At 45.8% G+C, this 17,997-nt stretch overlaps 1 protein-coding gene across 1 annotated transcript in view; it reads right to left on the bottom strand.

Annotated features, from left to right (window-relative positions):
• GUCY2C (guanylate cyclase 2C) overlaps positions 1-17,997 on the bottom strand; it is a 57,660-nt gene that overhangs the window by 15,082 nt on the left and 24,581 nt on the right. The window contains exons 11-21 of the mRNA XM_040967329.1: positions 16,287-16,368; positions 13,123-13,228; positions 11,891-11,953; positions 11,268-11,339; positions 10,745-10,849; positions 10,033-10,119; positions 7,165-7,297; positions 5,757-5,894; positions 4,573-4,661; positions 2,782-2,873; positions 255-413 (exon numbers count right to left, since the gene is read on the bottom strand). Coding sequence (XP_040823263.1) covers positions 255-413; positions 2,782-2,873; positions 4,573-4,661; positions 5,757-5,894; positions 7,165-7,297; positions 10,033-10,119; positions 10,745-10,849; positions 11,268-11,339; positions 11,891-11,953; positions 13,123-13,228; positions 16,287-16,368 — 1,126 coding nt within the window. The remainder of the gene's footprint in view (positions 1-254; positions 414-2,781; positions 2,874-4,572; positions 4,662-5,756; positions 5,895-7,164; positions 7,298-10,032; positions 10,120-10,744; positions 10,850-11,267; positions 11,340-11,890; positions 11,954-13,122; positions 13,229-16,286; positions 16,369-17,997) is intronic.

Genomic DNA, 17,997 nt, shown 5'->3' on the forward strand with positions numbered 1-17,997 from the left:
TACGATAATAGGAAAAAATACAATAAAAATGAAAAACAAAAAAATGTCCTGCTACCAAGTATTTCCAATACAAGCCCCAAGAAGGCGTGGCAAGGTATGGGCCTTGTCACACACTGGTCTGCCGATGAACAGGCAGAAGGCGATAATCCCACGCGAAGGAAAACAGCGCTGGACGGGCAGGTCTAAGGTTTCACCTTGAGGCCACGGAGCTTATGGAATTGTGGGAAAGCCATCAGCAGGAGGGCTGGGCTTACCTCGGCAGCAACATGAAGTTAAGTCTGTCAGCTCTGTCCCTCTCTGCCTTGTACAGCTGTGTCCTTTCCTCCACCAGATGTTCGAGGTTTCGGGAATACAGCTGCAGACGCCGGATCAAGGTGTCCATGTAGCTTTCGCTTTTTTGGTCGTGAAAAAGGCTGTAGGTAGGAATAAAGAGCTCTTGTAAATTATTAAGAAAGTATGAGCATCTGGTGGAACAGTGGCAGGTGATTTCACTGAAGAATAAAAATGGCCAGCAGACATAAAAACTGAACCCTAGGAGGAATCAAAGAAGTAAAAGTTTTTGAAAAGAGAAAGGTTAAGATGATGGTATTGACATAGGAGAAGAAATCATCTACAGTGCAACCTACTTGGAGAAGAAATTTGAAAAATGGCTTATAGACTTTAAAACCGCATTTGCTGTCAGTTCATCAATTCCTTCTCAAAGGTATTCTAAGGAAGCAATCATGCACGTGTTTAAACTTATCTGTCAGAAGCATCACAATAGTCTTTACAAGAACAAACATTGGAAAATAACCTAAATGTGTAACAAAAATGAAGTTAACATATCATGGTAAAATGGAATGTTAATATATCATGAAATATGAATTAGAATAATAAACTCCCTTTCAATTACTAAGTGAAAAGCACAGTTTATACAACAGCGAAGATTATCATTTCAGTTTTACTCTTTGAAAACTGGCAAGCCCCTTAGAAAACAAGCACTAATTGTTCACATTCTCTACAATCTTCGTAAACCATTTGGAAGCAACTTTTAAAAAAAAACCAAGTTCTGGAGTGATAACTGCACCTGTTAAGAATCTGGATAAGCCAAGCTGAGCCTTATCTCTGCAGCACAGAGCCAGGGCCTGAAGCCAATGCCCTCCGCAGGGCTTTTGAGACAGCCTTGACGAAGGTGGAGGGACCCTGGGTTCTCACAGCCCACGGCATCAGGAGAACCAGACAAGTGGAACGGGCAGGATTCTGAGGGCATCAGGGCCGCCATCCCAGCACAACAACTACAAACTGCTTTGGCTGCTCCCACGTCACAATCCCCACGTGCAGGCATGTTTGTTAATAATCAACATCATTTCTGGATCCTCAGACCTAGGTGACTGAAAATTGGTAGGTTTGGCGGCTAGAGGCATGATTTATTTATTTATTTATTTTAACAAGCTCCCAGGGGATCTGGTAGAATAGGGGTGGGAACAGGGGAAAGGGCCGGGAGTGGATTGTTTTGCTCTGTGATGAATTGATTCACTTAAAATTCGGCCTGGATGGCTCCCTGAATTGTGCAGGGAACTGGGAAGACCCATGATGCCAACCTGCACCCAGACCAATTACATCAGACGCTCTGCGGAGGAACCCAGGCAGTGGGAGCGTGTAAGAGCTCGTTATGTAGTTCCATTGTGCAGTTGAGAAACCACCGCACAAACAACAAAAGACCAAGGCTCAGTAGGTTTTCATGAAATGTGTGTGTATGCCACCTCAACTACCCTCCTAGGCTTGGGGAGCAGTGGAAAGGGGCAAGAGAATGAAACCCTTCGTGACTTTCTGTTGCCCTCCCATAATTAATTATAGCAACCCACAACCACACTTTCATTGACTTCCGCAGGAAGTACCTGAATCTTTGAAACTAACAAGAACTACAGGAAGAACTGGAAGGAACTGTAACAATCTTGTTGTTTTCACACAGTTGACGCCCAGTGAGAGTAGACTTTCAGCAAGCTCTTGGCAAGCCCTCGTCTGGAAATTTGATCTCTCTCCTAATTCCATGTTGTTTTCTCAATCTGGACATCTAGAATTAAATGCTGTTGGATAATTGTGTGTCACTGATGCTTTTTAAGACATCACAGTCTTCAGAATCTTGATGGCCTTAAGCTTCTTACCCAGGAACTTTAAAAACTCTATGGATCCATGTTAGACATTTCAATCCTAGTTGCTTGCAGAAAGGCCTGGAAACTCTGTATTTTTAAGTGCAGATTTTTTTTTTTTTCAAATTACCTTTTATTTGAGATGTAGAGAGGGGGGCTCACATTCACACATGCATTTACCAAGAGCCCAGAATGCCACCTGCTGGGTTCCAAGCTGTGACTAGGAACTCCAACCAGGCTTCCCATGTGGGTGACAGGACCCCAATAACTTGAGACATCATTGTGGCACCCCCAGAAACTGCATTAGCAGGAAGCTGGAGTCAGGAGCCAGAGCTGGGAATTGAACTCTGGTACTCCGATGTGAATTGTCTTAACCACCGGGCCAAGTGCATCCCTGGGAAACTCTACTTTTTTAACAGATAAATTTGTGACCATCAGAATGTACTTTTTTTTTAATCAGATAAAATTTGACCCATAGTGTATATTTAACATTTCATGTTGTTATTTTTTTCAAGAAAATAGTCTTCATATCATGTTCATTTTTAAAGGGATTTTAAGAAATTGGAAAGCACCATTTTCATTCTTGGGTGCCTCTGTCACTTAGCATGGACAAATCTAAATCAGTGAAGAAAAGCAAAAATCTCAGCAGTACCCAAATATCTTAGCCAGTGTACTCTCAATTTTCTTGAAATCCGGTCTCTTCTCTGGATCCTCCTCCCAACAGCTCTTTACAAGTAGATACACCTGGAAGAAAAAAAGGGTGCAGCTAGCTCAGAAGATGGTAAACCCAATGGAACACCTGACCCTCTACTGCTTGACGGGTGAAACTGAAAAACACTTCCAGCTCTGACCGCTGAGAGAAGAGACGCCCGGTCCTCTGCAACGTGTTATCAGGTTGTCACTACCCACTCAGCCATTCCCCTCAGCGGAATCAGGCAAAATGATGCCTTACCAGTTCAGATGAGGCTGGGTTGATGGGAGAGAAGCCCTTTACAAGGGTGTGCCTGGTGTATATTGGGAATGGAAAGAATATTGGGGCCCAGTACATGTGAGACAAGTGCCTCAAAATGAGACCAACAGTTGTCAGGTGCTGTCAGTCACGGTTGACGGCGGAATGACGCAGAGATCATGCACAAAATTCCTCACGCCCTGGCCCCACCTCGGGAGATTCTGATTTAATCTGTATGGGAAATGGCTTTACTTGGGTTCCCAGATTTGGCGAACAAAAGCTCAGGGCAAGGGTGGGCCTTAGATACAGCAAGCAAGGTGCCACTTGGGACTCTTGTCTCCCATACTGGAGTTCCTGGATTGAAATCCTAGCTCCCCTCCCAATTCCAGCTTCCTGTTAATATGAACTTTGGGAGGCAAAGGCCATCGTGTGGAGGACTTGGGTTTGAGTTTCTGGCTCCTGGATTCAGTTTGGTTTGGCTCTCTGGCTAGTGTGGTCACTTGGGGAGTGAATCGGTGGATAGAAGCTTCCATGGAGCTGCTTCTGGTTGTCTGTGCTCACCGCTAGGTGGTGCCCGTGTCTTGGTAAACGACCTGTTGACTACTTGGAACAGAAGAGCCAGAAACAAGGCCACAAGGACAGGTGTTCAGGGGCCATGGGTGATCGATCTAATTAGGGCCTGTCCTCTATTGGAATCAATGGCCAGATGGAATCAATACCCAATTCCTCCCTTCCAAGTCCAGAATTGTACAACTACATAGATGGATGAAGGGTAGTGGTGCTTTAGTGGGAATGGTGTTAATGTTTGGAAGTCATCAGACTAGGTGTGAGGGGATGAGGAATATTCAGAATGTGAGGGGAGGAAATTCCAGGACCCGGAGAAGCAGGAGGGAAGGGAAGGAGTGATGGGAACAGCTGCATTTCAGACCTCGGATTATTGGATTTTCTGTTGTCAAGCAGGACAGAGGAGAGGGGACAATGGCAATAAAATTGTTTTAGAATTTAGAGTTGGCTATAAAATTCTTCTGGCAGGGAGCTTGTGATCTGAAGGAAAAATGAGCCGTGTGTGTTTCCAGACCCACTTCTTTCCTGAATGGGAAGTGCTGTCGGCTGATGATGGCTTCTAAGGTAGAGCTTATTCTGATTCCCTCCAGGGTCTTTGCAAAGAGTATAAAGTTAAGGTTTTTCAACTAAGGCAACAATGATTCTGGATTGACCTGATGGGCTCTGTCCAAATATAAATGGGGTAGAGGCCGACTGGAGAAGAGAAGGTGAGGGGACCAGGAGGTGGGGATTGGAGGGTGTGGCCACCAGCTGGGGAATGTCCAGCATGCTGGGAAGCTGCTGGGAGGGTCAAGCAGGCCTCTGGGCAGAGTGTGGCTTTGCCAACAACCTGATGCCAGCCGTGCAGCCTGTAGAACCGGGAGTGCCTACATGTCCATCGCTTTCACCCACAGCAGGCCACAGAATCAGACTGACAGAGGGTGTACTCACTTCCATCTCATTTTCCTCAGCTGTTTCCAGAAACAGGTCAGGGCGGAAGGGCTTCAGGCTGTTGGGGTTTTCCACTCTGAAAATCTTCTCTGAGAGATGAAAAGAATTCCTATTTCAATAACATGGAACTGGATTGAAAGTGACTCAGTAAGGCCAGGCAGATGCTGAACCCGGAGCTCATATGGGATGCTGGTGTTTCAGGAAAGTTGAAAGTAGACTCCCTATCATATTATACACCATATAGTGTCAACTCACAATGGATCAAGGATCTAAATCTAAGATCTGAAACTGCCACATGGCTAGAGGAAAACATAGGGAAGACACTGCAAGACCTTGGTCTAGGATGGCTGGGGAATATCACACGGCCATCAAAAAGAATGAAGTCCTGCCATTTGCAACAAAATTGATTCAACTAGAGATCATTTTGTTAAGTGAAACGAACTGGAGTCAGAAAGACAAATAACACATGCTTTCTTGTATTGGTGGAAATAGAACAAAAAAATGGTATGAATGCTGTCACTTGGTAGCTAGGTATAAACAGTGCTTCAGTGACTCCTGTAAGACAAATGACAATATGGTCTTTCTCTACATTAAAAAAACACAGAGGGGAATGGAGAGGACGCTTGCGATACTGGTAGTGTTTATTCCTAGGTGTCAGTAATGAGTGTGCTCAGAGGACAAAAAAATGTTCACTTGCGTCATTTTTAAATAAAATGTTTAAAAATCTTTTTTTTTTGGTAGAAAAACATTTTTCCTGATGCATGAAAAATTCATATTACTAAAAAGTTATACATGGGTTTCAAAAACTTACGTGGCACCCAAATAAGCTACTACTTTGATTCCATTTCTCCATCAGCTGTGCAGCAGCCTCGCAGGCCGTCAGCTAGGGTGATGTAATACAGCTGTTGAGCACACTTACTGGAATCAGATGCTAAGGGGGCAGTGGCAAGGTTGAATGACTGAGCACGGGAAGCCGACAGTCAGGACAGCCAGCGTCCTGCACGGTCTCAGGCCTTGCAGAAGACCTTGTCTTTTCATCTTGTCACACTCCTGTGAGACACACACTGCTGACGAGAAGACACTACCTCTGCCGATGACGGGATGAATATGTGTTGCAACAGCTCGGGACCCCAGTGAGACCAGCACCGGAAGGGGTGCAGGGCAAGAGAGGTGCCCACGCTTACCACTCTGGTCCCGGCAGCATTGCGTGTAGAAAGTTTCTCTTCTCAGAATGATTTCCTGTGCGATGATCCCATAGCTGTACACATCTCCTTTCTGAGAGATGCTGGCATGGCGCAGCTGCTCGGGAGCCGTCCACAGGTCTGCGATGAGACATCAAAGGCAAAGAGGAGGGATGGTGGCTCGTAGATCTCCCACTTGTGTTTGTCATCGACCCTACACCGTCCACCCTGAAGAGAAGTGACCTTGAGCTGATATGGTCACTTTTAAGGAGCTTGCTCCCATGCACATGATAGGACGGACGAGGCACATTTGCTTTCTTGGCTGACCGTCAAGTTCAGGATTTGGGAAGGATCACATGATGGATGTGATCCCTAAGACAGAAAGGATCCCAGTCTGGGAAACCCTCCAAGTCTGCCTAGGCCACTGCCTGGTATACAGTAAATGCTCAGTAACCTCTGGTCCACTGATTGTAGCAGAACTGGGAGCGTGCGGAACGGCCAAATAGAATGAATTCATGAACATCCTTATAAATGTTGATAATGCCAGAATATAGGTGAACATGTCTGTTTTGTAAATGACCAGTTATATTTATCTGTTTTAAATATGTGTGTAAAGATAGCACATTTAAATATACCGTCATTGACATTTTACAGGTATGACATACAGGTAGCCTCCAAGTGAATGCGTGTCTACACAGCTGTATTTTTCAGGAGCAGGATGTTGTCTTTTATTGGAGAAAGAATTGCAAAGTAGAGACAGACCTAGTGTTAGGCTCTATATCCTGAGACAAAATGAGTGCTAGACTTCTGAGGCTATTTGAGAGCTATCATAAAGAGTAGGGTAGGTTCTGGACGCGAAAAGCCCTTTGGACTTCATAAATCATTGATCTTGTTGTTACTGTTGTTGTTTTATCTTCAGCATGATCTTAGAGTGAGAATGTATTTAACCGATGAGAGCTTTTCCTTATTTCCTTTTACTATGCTAAACGGATGGCATCTAGAATAGGAAGTCAGACCTGCTAGTGTCCATCTTCTTGGGCAAATCTCTCAGCCTCTCTGAACCTTCATCCTTTCTTCTGTAAGGGGAGATGATGACACTGCACGGGACCTATGATCTTCTCTGTCCTTCATGTCAGCTCACACTTCCTCAAGCCAGCCTGTTCTTCAGGGTTGCTCGTTGATCTCAAGGGGGACACTCAGGTGAAAACTGCCTCGTGCACAGAGGATCATGCTTGCTGACAGTACGCAGTACCGTTACCTGCGGTTGCTCCAGGGGTTAATTCTCCAATCCACATCAGCTAAACACTCTACTTGGGTGTGAAAGGATTTTAGAAACCTAGGTGGGAAACTTATTTTTAAAACCCACGTGGGAAACTTATTTAAAAAAAAAAAAGCTTCATTCATTACAGACCTTTTTTGGGAGGCAAAATGGAATTGCAGCCGAAGTCTGTGATCTTCACTACCATCCTACTGTCCACCACGCAGTTGGTGGATTTCAGACGCCCGTGCACCTCTGTCTTACTCGAGTGCAGGTAGGACATCCCCTGGAAGTAGGAAAGCAAAGGAGTCTGACTCTCAGCTGATGCGTCACTTTAAAGAACTGACATTACGAAATCATTTCTGTATACAGTCACACCATAGCACCATTATTTTTACTTAATTTCTTTCTTTTTATTGCAAAGTCAGATGTACAGAGAGGAGGAAAGACAGAAAGGAAGATCTGTCTGATGATTCACTGCCCAAGTGACTGAAGCCAGGAGCCAGGAGCTTCTTCCAGGCTCCCACGCAGATGCAGGGTCCCAAGGTTTTGGGCCGTCCTCGACTGCTTTCCCAAGCCACAAGCAGGGAGTTGGATGGGAAGCAGGGCTGCTGGGATTAGAACTGGCATCTGTATGGGATCCCAGAGTGTTCAAAGCAAGGACTTTAGGCCCTAGACTACTGCACCGGGCCCTTTACTTAATTTCACATCCCTGTCCCTTTTTAATCTCTAAAACAGAGAGTCAGAGTCAGACAACAAAAGGTCCTCCACTGTCTGGTTTACCCCCAAACCTGGCAACAGTTAGGCCTGGTCCAAGGTGAAGCCAGGAACTCAGAATTTGGTCCAGATCTCCCATGTGTTTGGTGGGTGCCCAACCCGTGAGTCATCACCTCCTGTCTTCCAGGATGCGTCCTAGGAGGAAGCTAGAATCAGAGGCAGAGCTGGGACTTGAACCCAGGCACTCTGGTATGGCATACAAGCATCCCAGATGGTGTTTTAAACCCTTTGACAGACACCTGTCTCTCACTGGTTTTACTTCAAAAGTGTTGTTAAGGCCAAAATATTTCCCTACACACGGTATCTCATTTTCAAGTTTATTTAGACGAGAAAGTAAAAAGACGATTTTCTTAAGGTTGGTGTGGTGGCACATCAGGCTAATTCTCCACCTGCCATGCTGGCATCCTGTATGGGTACTGGTTCAAGTCCTGGCTGTTCCATTTCTGATTCAGCTCCTTGCTGGTGTGCCTGGGAAAGAAGCAGAGGACGGCCCGAGGCTCTGGGTTCCTGTACCCACGTGGGAGACCTGGAAGCTCCTGGCTTCAGACCGGCCCAGCGCTGGCTACTGCAACCATTTGAGGGGTACACCAGCAGGTGGAAGATCCCTCTTTCTCTCTCTGCCTTTCTCTGAAGCTCTAAATTTCCAGTAAAATAAATATTTTTATTTTTTAAAAAATAAAGAAGGCAATTTTCTAAAAACCCTGGTTTAACAGTTTCATATAATATGAGGCAATTTTTTAAGTGTTTCTATTTCCGTTTTCCTTTTTTGGAAAGGCAGGTAGAGAAGGAGGGAGAGGGAGAGCAAGATAGAGAGATCCATCTTCCATCTGCCGGTACATTCTGTGGATATTTGCGAGAACCAGGGCTTGGCCCAGGCAAAGGCAGGAGCCCAACACTCCACCCAGATCTCCCGCATGGGTAACAGGAATCCAAGTGTTTGGAGCCATCACTACCTGGTGGGCATTAGCAGGAAGTGGATGGGAAGAAGAGTGGCCAGAACTCACACTGGGCACTCAGATACTGAACATGGCCGCTGCAGGCGGGGAATTAACCACTACACCTGCGTCCTCTGTGTCATTGATGTTGTGATGTCTTCTGCTTCCTCAACTATAACATATGAAAATTGTAAAGGCCTTGCTTTGTGAAGGGAGAGGAAGGCCACGTTTATCTCATAAAATTGAACAAGCTTCACTTTATCTCAACATTGGAATGTTTCATCCATTTCGTTTTCACAAGAGAAGTCTGTTTTAGGCTGACGTGCCTCTCTGCTGGCCAGCAGCAGTTTTCAGCTGGGACCACAGGAGTGAAATGATTTGGTAAATTTTGTTTTCAGAACTAGTTCTGATCTGGTGTACCTTTCAGGTAATTCAAGACTGTATCATAGAACTCCCTCTCTGGATCTAGTTTCTTCATGCTTGGGCAAATCCCTGGTTCTGGGTCACTTCCTTATTCATATTGTGTCTGGGAACATAAATGTTACACTTGATCATTGCTGTAATACAAATTGATTGCTTGTATTTCATATTTTATCTTATAAAACCTAGGGCAGGATTTTAGGGGCCCAATGGTTAATATTCTGGTTAAGACAGCCATGCCCCATCTGGTAGTACTTGGGTGCAACATCTGGCCTTAGCTCTTGATTCCAGCTGCTGCTCATTGGACCCTGGGCAGCAATAGTGACGGCTCCAGTGGTTGGGTTGTGTCACTTCCATGGGAGACCTGGACTGTATTCTTGGCTCCTGGGGATGTCCACTCTGCCAGGGATCACGTGGGCATCTGGGGAGTGAACCAGCCGAAGAAAGAGCTGTTTTTTCCCTTTTTTTTTTTTTTTTTTTTTTTTTTTGCTGTCTATGTCTTATTTTTTCTCTCTTGTTGGTTCTCAAATAAAAAAAGAAATACAATTAAAAAAAAAACCCAGAAGATTTAGTTATCTTTCTGAAAGTTTTATATGATTTTGATTTTTTGGATACATCTACAAAAATATGGGTCCCATATCCAGAGTACAAATGATACAGTGAAATATCAACAATTATAATATACATGGAACATTTACTTGTACCAGGCCTTAAAGTAAGCATATTAGTAATATCATAAAGTCCTCACAAAAAAAACCTGTAATACAGCTTGTATTATGTTTTCAGAGGAGAAACCAGTGCACAGAGATTGAATAACTTACTAGATCTTTTCCCACAGCGGATGTTCATATTTTGTGCGTGTGTGTGTGTATATTCATGGGTCTCTTACCTTAGCAATGTCATACAAGACCGAGATCTTAAACTCCCAGTCCATGAATGTGCCGTCAGGGTAGGAAATTGTGTCGTTTAAGACTTCCTAAATAGGAGGAAAGAGAGGAGTTGTTGGATACTACGATTCAGGTAATGATCTTCTTTAGCAGCAGGAACAAACTAGAACCCCATTTTCTTGGCTTTCCTGCTCATGAAGGGTCACACATCATTTGATGGGAACATGCTTGGAGAAAAGTAGGCGATGTTATCATTTGTGGACCTCACTGAGCGCTACTAACATCAACCCAGCTGGTCTAGTGTGATAGACGGCTCTGCCACAACAGCTGGAGCTGAGCTGATTGAAAGCCAGGGGCAGGAGCTTCTTCCAGGTTTCCCACGCTGCAACAGGGGCCCAAGGTCGTTCAGCCGTCCTCTGCTGCCCAGAAAGGTCACAAACAGGGAGCTGGGTGGGAAATGGAGCATCGGGACATGAACCGGTGCCCATATGGGATCGTAGTGCTTGCGGCAGAGGATTAACTAAGTGAGCCACTGTATTTGTGAAGATACAATAGGGCTGATTGACTAAATCTGAGTCAGCTGCTGTGGGACACGCATGGCCCTCCCCCAACTTTTCCTAAAGACACCCTAAAATTATTTCATTGGGTGGACATTTAAAAAGGTGTACTGAACAGAAATTACTTGGGAAATGGGAAGTGACTGGGGTTTCTTACCCGGAGGGATCCTCTCTCACAGTATTCAGTCACCCCAAAGATCCTGGAGTCGAGCTTCACCGTGCCGTAGAACTTGGTCAGGTTGTAGTAGTCAATCTGGAGCAACTAGGAGGACACGCATGTTGGAGAAGCAAGTCAGCCACAAAGGGGGACTGGTGTTAAAAACAATATGCTGGGAAAGCATGCTTTGTTTTAGGTTTGGGAGAAAATATATTGTTCTGTCACTAAACTGAATGTCAGCACTTTAGATTTCTTAGTGCATAGTGGATGTTATCTAACTGTCCTTTCTTTACCACCAAAAGGATCTGAACACAAACTTTATATTCACATTCTAGGTATTCTATGCCGTCAAACCTAACTCCCTAAAGGCTCTTGGTAGAATTATTCAACAAGATGCAAGGTCATTCATTTCTTGGCCTGTGGGATTCTCCATTTAGAGTCCATTGTTAGACTTCACCCAAGACACCAAGTGCTCAGGAGAAGCAGGGCGAAGGCAGTTCTGATGGAAGTGAGGGGCACATACCTTGTTCAGTTCGATCTTCTGTTTCTCAGTGAAATTGCCATCACTGTGCTTAAGATCTTTGAGAATCACTCGCTGCAAAGATTGATTGAATTACCAAGATATGATTATGGTGCATACAATCTGTTATATGCATATGATCACTTGCTTCTTTAGACTATACACGCTGGAGAGCAGTGACAGTATTGATTGCTGTTTGCATTTCTGGTGCTGCGTAGGCTCAGATTTGACTGTTTAAGAAGGGTTGAATAGAAAGGAGGGAGGGAAGCAAGAGACAGGAAGGGCCTGGCAAAACCCATACATGGAAATGACATAGTTCTTAGCGATAGGACAAAATCTAACATTAAAGTTGTCCTAACTGCTCTGAGTTTCTTTTATCTTTCCTTTTCCTCCTCCCCACCCCCTCAATTTTGTCTGTCCTTTAAGTTTTGTGAGATTTTTGACTCTTGAAGCACAGCTTTGCGAAGCTCCAAGAACATGCTTTCCCCACCTTCCCGAGCAGCCTGGAGTCCACCCACCCCCACCTGTTGTTCTGCCAGCACCAGGGACTACAGCAGCCATGGGGCAGAAGGCCCGGGGCACACCCCTGAGTAAGCGTTCCAAGAAGCGGGGTGGGCGATAGTCACCTTTTTGTCATACTTGCACTGTCGTAGTCTCTGGATTGTATCTCGTCTCTTGTCATCATCAATCTGACATACATACAAAAGAAAATGTCCAATTATCCCGGACGCTCCATGTCTCATCCCAGCCACCACCCGCCAGGGGCTGAGCGGCTCTTGGAGGCGGGCTGGCTGCAGAGTTTGGCCCACAGCCTGTCGCACAGGCGCTTGGAGAAGCTGTCCTGGTTGACCAGGCTCACTCACTCACTACATGCCTCACTCCAAACTGCCTCCTGGCTGGGTACCTGTCACTCTCATGCTTAGCTCTCTGAGTTTCACCCTTCCTGTGGGAGCATTCCTTCAGCCACAGCTTCTCTTCTGCCTTCTCCACCTGTAACTACAGATGATGCTTGAGAAGGATTCATGTGGGGAACCTGAGCCAGGAGTCTAAGAGGCTCCAGTTCCATCAGTTCTGGGTTCAGCCTGAAGTGGGCACTTCATCTATCTGATTTATCAAAATTAGTCAGCAATGTAAGGATTCCAAAATGCTATCCCATGGTCCTGGAATTCTAGCCATACTATCTCATGGGCCACGGGCAGGTGGAATGGTTTAATGCTTTTGGCTTGTTCTGAGTGGTCAGTCAAGGTTAACTCCTGCAATGTCTTATTCACTGGTTCTGTGTGGCCCTACCCTGTTCCCAGTCCTTGATCCTTCAGTGGCCTCACTCACCAGGTGACGGGGTTCAAGCTCGGTTCATGCATTCCATGTCATTTGATGAGGGACAGCTGGGACACTGACAGCAGGGAATGAGGTCGTGTGGTTCGAATAACTGTTCATACCACCCAATGAAGAGGGAATTTGGGCACAAAGCAGTGAGACCTTCCTTCAGCAAGGAGCGAGGAAGTGATGGAGTCTTAGTATTAGTACTAAGTATTAAGTACTAAGGACTTAGTGTTAGGGCATATAGTACCCAAGGCTTAGGGATGATCTGTCCATTCCTACATTTTTTCTGTGAGAAGTTCCCACTGTGCATGGGAGCATTTCTCTTCCGGGTCACCTGCCCTACCTCGAGACCCACCGAGGTGTTCATTGATCAACAGCTGTCATTTAGGGCAGGGTAGGATCAAGGAAGGGGAAAGAAGTTGACTTTTAGAAAACAGTTAACTCTTTGATTGTCTAATAAACGTTTCCAGCCGGGTTCCCCAGCTTTTGCCAGCTACCCAGCAGACTTCAGCTTTCCTCCACAGGCCGGCCTTACCGTCAGGCTAACTTGGTTGGTCTCATTAGTCTCCAGCGGAAAGATATTTTCAGGAGGAATGTGGGACCATTTTTTCTGACGAAGTTCATTATCTCGTTTGTATTTTCTGTGAAAGAAGTAGAGTCGGTCAGTGGTTTTCCAAAAGTGCCCACACTATTCAGTTCCCGAATGCTGGGAGAAATACAGAGCCCTGGTGCCCGAGGTGGATGTGTGGTCACAGGGGCTGGCTCCGTGGTGTAAGTCCGTATTGGCATTTGAGGACCTGCAAGAATTTCTGCCAAGCTTCTCTTTCCTTCCCTTTTTTTTTTACTTTCCCTGGATCCTTCCCCATCATGAGGAATGTGAACTGAAAGTGGGTAAAAAGTGAGAAAAGAGAAAACAGAGATAAAAAAATGTGAATTTTGAGATCATTAGAGAATATGCTAGATTCCGAGGGAAGCCAGTTCCTCCTACTCATCTGAGCCTTAAAAAGTTTATAGAAATGTTTATAGAAAATGAAAAAGTGGGAAGTAAATATAAAAACGTTTATGCCAACACATACACAAAAATGCTGGACTTTTGTCATTTTTTTCCCCCTAGAAATTGCAGAGAAAGCAGTTATGAGATGTGTACTTTTTACCTCCGTAAGTTTCACCAAACTGCTTCCCAACCGTTGCTATCAATTCACCTTCCCGAATTGAGAATTCCTGATTCTCAGGTTGTCTGTTCTTTTTCATTGTTACAGTGTATGTGAAATGGTGCCTCATTATTAACTTATTTCTCATGTCCTTGATGCTTAGAAAGATGATCTTTTCAAATACTTTTCAGCTATTTGCCTGGACATATGGAATGAGAGAACAATACAGAGCTATCTGTTCACAGTTTTGCTTCTTTCCTATTGTGTAATTTGTCTTTGGCTTATCCTTATAAACGTGTGTCAGTTCTTTATGAATTCAGAAATCCTATGTGCTTTTGTGTTGTAAACACCTTCTTCCTCTCTTCTGCTTCTGTTAGACACAAAGTTTTAATTTAATTTCAACCATATTTGTATATTTTCTTGCAGTTTTTATCGTCTTGCCCAATTTGAGATCATAACATCATTTTCCATTAATTTCTTCTCAGTTTTGAAGTTTTGTGGGAATATTTCAAAGCAGTAACGTTTGTCATAGGAGTTGACTGTGATTTTAATCTTACATGCTGTGTCTGGGAAATGTAGTGTCCCAACATCATCTCTCTCTGGCTTGCAGTGTCTCCTCTGTCATATTTCAAGTTCCCACAGTGGCTTGTGTCTGATTCTGGTATCAATATTCTTTCCCACTGACCCCTGAGTTTGTCTTTGCTTAAGATTTTTCAACAATCAACAAGCCCCAATTCAGATTTTCAGGGTCACTCATAATTCCTTTCTTAAGGTCCATAAGCAGCAATTAATACTTGCTTTCTAGGCTTCTAACTTGGGATGTTCTTCTATTCAATATGCATCAAAGAGTCCATCAACCTGGAGGCCACTAGGATTAGCGTCAGGCTTGCAGGCTCCTGCCTCTGCACCCCAAGAAACTGGGTTCTCAGCAAAGCCAGGTATCATTCCTGATGCGTTAGGGGAGTCTGTCCGTCATTTCCTGCTTAAACAGGCTTCAGAAATGGGAAACGACACGAGGCTCCCTGGTCTGCGGCTCCTTAGGGACACGTCATTGCTGTGACTGATAGGCAGCAAGGCGCGCTGTTGCCTTCCAGGCTTGGAGACAATGGGAAACACCTGCTGATGTCTTTTGTGGTTTCACCCAGTTGAGGTTGAGACTCATTTTGATTTGTTTTTTTGAAGCTATGGCTTCTGCTCACTCTTAACTAAATGATCACCACACATTAGAGACTGTGTCCTGTATCTTTAAGCAGCTTTGCTTTCAGATCGGAGAAAAGTCTACTTCTTTTCCTGGAGAAAACTTTAACCAGTAATGAGGAGATCTGAGCTCTCATGTTATAAGAAAGTACAGTGAGGCTCGGACCCAAGAGCGTGGAGTGCCAGAACTGGTGTCTGCTGCAGTGAGTGCCAAGGTTATAGTGAGGGCTTCGTTGGCTGCAGGCTTGCTTTCCAGTGTGGCCGTCTGAAGACACAGGGCCTTGTGCAAATAATGAGGTCCCTGAGTGCTTTGTCCTTAGGAGGCATTAAAGAGCTGATGCCTGTCCTGAGCTTATTAAGCCAGTGTGGACCCTGGGAGGCCGTGGCAATGGCTCAAGGAATTAGGCTGCTGCTACCCCATGGGATACTTGGAATGAGTTCCTGGCTCCTGGCTTCCAGTTGGCCGAGTTCCGATTTCTATGGGCATCTGGGGGGGTGTGAATCAGTGGAACGCATGAGCTTCTCTGTGTATATATACCTCTTTCTACATTGTTTCTCTATCTAAAATTAAAGAAAAATAAGGTGGGTCTGGCACGGTGGCCTAACGGCTAAAGTCCTTGCCTTAAAAGCGCCCAGGATCCCATATAGGTGCTGGTTCTAATCCCAGCAGCCCTGCTTCCCATCCAGCTTCCTGCTTGTGGCCTGGGAAAGCAGTCAAGGACAGCCCAAAGCCTTGGGACCCTGCACCTATGTGGGAGACCCAGAAGAAACTCCTGGCTCCTGGCTTCGGATTGGCTCAGCTCTAGCCGTTGCAGCCACTTAGGGAGTGAACCATCAGACGGAAGATCTTCCTCTCTGTCTCTCCTCCTCTCTGTATATCTACCTTTCCAATAAAAATAAATAAATCTTTAAAGAAAAAGTAAGCTGATTTTGATACAAAACCATTGAAATTATGCATGCCTTTTTTGGATATAATATGTATGTTCCATGAACTCTTGGAAGACCCCCGTGTACAGTCATTTTTCTCTTAGTTGACCAGTGAGACAGCGGAAAGCACTCTTTTCATTTGCATCCTACCTGTTACATAGCAGTCTCTGTCCACACTCCATTTCTAAGCCTGACAGTGGCCCAGAGGGACAGACCGCTACGTCAGCTGTGGAAGTGGCTAGGCAATGCACTTTGCAGCACCCAACTGGCACGTCGCAGAGGTGTCCCTGCCTCCCAGGCCTTGCTCCATCTTCCTCCCTGGGATGTGCATCCCCGGCCCCCTTGCTGTGCCTCCCCCTCCCGGGTGGGCCAGACTGGCTGGGGGCCGGGTGGGGGCGGGGCGGTTGGAGGAGGGACCACCCACCTCAGCACCAGCAGGGCAATGAGCAGGAGCAGCACCACGGTCCCTGTGAGCGTGAAGATGGCGATGAGCATGATCTGAGGGCCTGGGGAGACACAGCAGACAGCGCCCGTGAGGCTCTTGGAGGAGAGAACAGCACTGCCAAGCTTCTAGTCTCACAACCGGCAGAAGGAAAAGGGACCTCTTCCTCCCCACCCCCAGGACGGATTTGTTTATCTGAAAGGCAGAGTTACGGTGACAGAGGAGAAGCCTTCCATTTGCTGGCTCACTCCCTGAAGGGCCTCAGTGGCCAGCGCTGGGCCAGGCCGAAGCTAGGAGTCCAGAACTCCGTCCAGGTCTCCCATGTGGGTGGCAGGGGCCCAAGCACTTGGGTCATCCTCTGTTGCTTCCCCAGGAGCCTTAGCAGGAAGCTGGATCTGAAGCAGAGCAGTGAGGACTCCAACCAGCACTCCCTAGGAAATGCTGCCACTGTAAGCAGTGGTTTAACCACTGCAGCTCAACAGCAGCTGGAAAGGTGGCCTTAACTAAGCAACCCTTTTCTCCCAGTCTGTGGCTTGGTTATAATGGTCCTGTTTCCCCATCTCAGAAGAAAGCTGTCTGACAGGTGCCCCGGGAGAGTAGTTTAGCTTCAGCTCTCCTCGGAATGTGGGCATCTCTAACCGACATCACCAATGGGACAAGAACACACTGTCCTCCAGCACACAGCTAAGTCTGACATCAGAAACCCACGTCAGTGTGCCTGAGAAGGTTTTGTAGATGCAAAAAAAAAAAGTCAACTTTTGTTCTAAATACACTGTGTGAGAGGCACGGGGAAAAGCACAATTCCCATGTCTGTTTAGTCCTCCAAGGTCCAGAGCGAGGCAGTCAGCCCAGCCTCTGCCACAGGTACAGGGACCCACCTGCTGGAGCCAGACCCACTGCCTCCCTGCCTTGCATAGCAGAAAGGTGGATTGGGAGTGTGGCTTAAGGCCAAACCCCAGCACTCCAAGGTGGGCGGCTGGGATCCCAACCAGCGGCTTAGCGGCTTCAGACCTAGGTCAAATGCCACCTGAGACTACTGCTTTTAAATACAAAGCACCTGTGGGCACAAGGTGAGTCAGCGTGGTATGTGACAGTGATGGTGCTGCCCTCGGGCTCCTTTCCAGATAGCTAGGAGACTAATGACATCAGTGAAGAATGAATTCTTATTTGCTGGAACATTCTTAGGTGGGTAGAGTTACATAACTGGAGAAAGCTGAGAGACTCTGAGAAAATGGAATCCAACACCATGGAGTTACTATCCAAAAAAAGTGTTGAAGCAGAATCCGAGAATACAAAGGAATACGCCTAGATGGAGAAGGTGACCAAAGATATTCAAACTGTATCTGCAAGTCAAGACTAACCCAGGCCACATCAGGACCCACAGGAGTAGGAACTGAGCGGACTCAAGAGTTACAAATGGGTTGGATGTCAAGCAATAAAAAATAAAGTTGGGAAATATTGAGAAGATGGGGAAGAAGATATGTTTTTTTCTCTTTTTAAGATTTTTTTTTTTTTTTTTTTAATATTTGAAAGGCAGAGTTACAGATAACAGAGAGAAGGAGAGAGAGAGAGAGAGAGATCGTCCATGAACTAGTTCACTCCCCAAGTGGACATAATGGCCTAAGATGGGCCGGTCTAAAGCTAGGAACCAGGAGCTTCCTCTGCGTCTCCCACTCTGGTGCAGGGTCCCAAG

The sequence above is a fragment of the Ochotona curzoniae genome, unplaced genomic scaffold (assembly GCF_017591425.1).
Source record: "Ochotona curzoniae isolate NIBS_2020 unplaced genomic scaffold, NIBS_Ocur_1.0 contig_1482, whole genome shotgun sequence".
Taxonomy (NCBI): domain Eukaryota; kingdom Metazoa; phylum Chordata; class Mammalia; order Lagomorpha; family Ochotonidae; genus Ochotona; species Ochotona curzoniae.